Source organism: Diabrotica undecimpunctata, chromosome 5, assembly GCF_040954645.1.
Source record: "Diabrotica undecimpunctata isolate CICGRU chromosome 5, icDiaUnde3, whole genome shotgun sequence".
Classification (NCBI taxonomy): domain Eukaryota; kingdom Metazoa; phylum Arthropoda; class Insecta; order Coleoptera; family Chrysomelidae; genus Diabrotica; species Diabrotica undecimpunctata.
Genome location: NC_092807.1, coordinates 43,204,787 through 43,208,136, shown reverse-complemented (window position 1 = coordinate 43,208,136; position 3,350 = coordinate 43,204,787). Strand labels below are relative to the sequence as shown.

The 3,350-nt window shown below is 30.9% G+C and overlaps 1 protein-coding gene across 1 annotated transcript; it reads right to left on the bottom strand.

The window, feature by feature from the left end:
• Positions 1-486: 486 nt before the first annotated feature.
• Positions 487-1,200, bottom strand: ATPsynE (ATP synthase, subunit E). Its single transcript, XM_072530978.1, has 2 exons — positions 1,031-1,200; positions 487-887 (listed from the first exon to the last, which is right to left on the bottom strand). The coding sequence occupies exons 1-2, from the start codon at positions 1,073-1,075 to the stop codon at positions 696-698; spliced, it is 237 nt and encodes a 78-aa protein (XP_072387079.1). The 5' UTR covers positions 1,076-1,200; the 3' UTR covers positions 487-695.
• Positions 1,201-3,350: the final 2,150 nt, after the last annotated feature.

Genomic DNA, 3,350 nt, shown 5'->3' with positions numbered 1-3,350 from the left:
ACTACTTAGATGTCAATGATATACCAATGAAAAATATAACATCTTGTACTGCAGCAGTTGTTCTTAAAAATGGCTGCTTAAAATTGATGAAAGATGCGACTCCAGAAGTGATTCTTGGGTATTGTGTTATTCATAGGGTAAACTTGATAGCTAAAAATATCTCGCCTGTTCTAAATGAAATACTACATTCAGTAATAAAATGGTATTAAAGCCAATGCCAAATGTGAGTATCTCTTCAAGCTATTTTGTGAAGAACAAAATAAAGACCACCAGAGACTTTTACTTCATACTGAAGTGATGGCTATCTAAAGCGAACTACTTCAAGAGATTTATGGAACTGTTTGATAATCATACTTTTTTAACAAATATTTCAATTTCTGAAAAATCTTTGTAGCATAGAAACTTAAAAAAATCATTATTTTCTTTTGATAAAGAGATAGTTTTTTACAAGTTTAAAAGGTTCAACGTAAAAGTTGTACATAAAAATGAAATAAAACTCTGGTTTTATTATTGAAATTGTTGATATAATAGTTTCACCATTTTATGATCACATAAATTAAGGATTCTTTAGTTATCTATTATAACAATAGGTCTTTTAAATCACTGTCTAAGGATATTAAAGACAATATTAACAAAAAATGGTTGTATTTATTACACTACACTTGACACAAAACTGTAACATTAAACTTAGTAACCTATCTTGCTAGAGCTTCCAATTCCTTAATTTCTTTCTCAGCTGCAGCTTTCTTTTCGGCGGCCAGTTTAACATCACGTTCTGCCTTAATTTTATTTTCTACCTCTCTAATGCCTGCTTCCTTTTTGGAGAGCCTATTTTGGTGGAAGGCTCCATAAGCAACTCCCAAGGCAAGAAAACTCCATCTTCCGAACTAAAAACACAATAATAGACGTTAATATTAATTTTAAGACTCGAAAATAAAATTGATGAAATGAGTGAGGTTATGCTCAATTATGTAACTGGCATCATTCTGAAAAGGGAAATATACACATTAATTTTTTTTGTACTTGTTACCTTGATTAAAGGAGAAACACGAACTGGAGCTGGAAGGGCTGACATTATTAGGGCTGTTCTTGCAGTTAAGAAAAAAGTCTTTTGACAATGAAAGTCAAATGAGACGAAAAATGAAGTTTTCTTTGATTTTGACGTACAAAATATCTCCTTTAATGTTATGCAACCACCATGACCATTCGCCAGTATCATCTGAAGTCAAACGCATGTCGAATTTCAAGTTCCATGACCGTAGGTTTCGTATTATTTTAAAAGGCCTGAGTAATATTATATTATAAAGGCCTAAGATAAATACACATTTTAATAAAAAATAAACAAAATTGATCTATACTATTTTCGATTCAAAGTAAAGTGCAGTAAAAGAATAATACATTGAAATACATATTCTTGAAAATTAATATACTATAAAATATGCTACATTATAATGTGAAAACTATATTTCATAATACTGAATATTTGAATTTACATAATTATTAATACTATACGTGTTTTATAAAATTTAATATAGGCCTAACTTATCACAAGAATAGTTCCTGTTTCTAAGATACAATGTAATAGAGTTATTCGTTTTGGACCGATCAGGTACAGATGTCATTGTGTGGTCGAGCAAGTTATAGTTGGTATTTGTATTTTTTTTGCACACTACACTGTTTTAAAGTCCATAAATTTTATAATACATTTTTGAGCTATCTGCAGAGGTAACAGGACATTTTTTGGTACTTATTTCCAATCAGTAATGCCATATTTAAGGATTACTCTCTGCATAGTATACCGTTTTTATTATTTTAATATGTAAAATATTTCCCACTTTTTAATCCGGCAAATTTCGTACCGCTTTGGAATTAAATAATGTATCAATTGTTCAATAATGTTCAATAACTAAAAATTAACAGACAAAAAAAAAAAAAAAAAAAAAAAAAGCATTCTGTACAAAAAAAGTTAAATCAATTTAACGCTTTCTGATAAACAATATTTTTGGCCTTTTTTGATGGCCTTTTTTAGCTTTTTGAAATATACAACGATGACGGTTTTTCCCATGCGCGAAAACGCGACGTATGCGAGAAACGTGGAAACTCACAAGTTGTAAACTTCCATTTGTGTCTTTTGTCTTCTTGCTATTTGTTTATCGTCATTGCAAAAGCTAAAAGCCGCACTGGAAATTTTAGATGCTTTGAATCAAATGGTAAGTCTTTTGGAATCATCGGTATACGCGAAATCAAGAAATCCTCTCCTTTGTATTTTTCCTTGTTGATCGTTGCGCCAATGACATTATGCATTAACGTTTACTCAGTTAGTTTCGTTCACTTGCACAGTCGAGGTTAATTAATGTTACGCAGCACAATGACAACTGATTCTACTTTTAGTTGCAAATTAGAGTGAGGAGGGAGTCCAGGCAATTTAAGTGGATTCAGAAACTCTGTGGGATAGTTGACATTGTATCTTGTTCGCTCTTGTGTTGGATATGCACGAATTTATTCCATTCTAAGCATATCCACTTCATTTTCTGTTATTCTAGAACGAAATTCTAACACGTCAATAAATATAAATTAAAAAAAAAATGTTTTCAGCTCCTCTAATACTATGATAATTTGAGATAATCTGTTTTACAGAAGTTTGTGTGGAATATTTTCAAAAGCTTTTCTTAAGCCTCAAATACTTGAACACCTTTTTTCTCGTTATTTAAATGTTTTAAAAATATGTCACTCTATACAAAGTATGTTCTCTACTTACATGCATTACATACACCAAACTTAACAGCGTTTTTATGCTTTTTATGCAAGTTGCGCTTGTTTAGGAATATTATTAGTTTATGTTTTATATATTTTTCTATGATTTTACTAACAGTGCTAATAAAAGCAATTTGGTTGTAGTTATGAATCAGTTTTTTATTGCTTTGTTTATTTAGTGGCACAATTACAGCATTTTTGAGAACTACTGGATATTCACCAGAAACGTTATTAATGATGTTTACTAAAACAGCGGTTTTAGTAAACGGGTATAATTACCTTTTATTATTTCTGAAGTAACACCATCAAACACACTGACACACCATTTCTAGACTATCTTTACGTTATCTGTCTGATTCACACCCCAAGTAAATATTGTCGACGCCAGCCTAACTGTAAATAAGTATTTATAGAAGCCGACGAACCGGTATGCGTGTAACGTCAGAGAAGGGTCTACTTCCTTCTGGTACAATCTGGTACAAAGACAGTCGTTGTGAGTTATCCAATAGAGGAATAGAGTAATAGTTAAACTTCAAGATAAGTAAAAAAACAAGCGAATAGGGCAACCACTATACAGAGATAAGAGATATATTATA

Coding starts and splice junctions, on each gene's coding strand:
- ATPsynE (XM_072530978.1), bottom strand. CDS start 1,075: ATGTCAGCCCTTCCAGCTCCAGTTCGTGTTTCTCCTTTAATCAAG. Junction 888..1,030: donor GTGTTTCTCCTTTAATCAAG/GTAACAAGTACA, acceptor TTGTGTTTTTAG/TTCGGAAGATGGAGTTTTCT.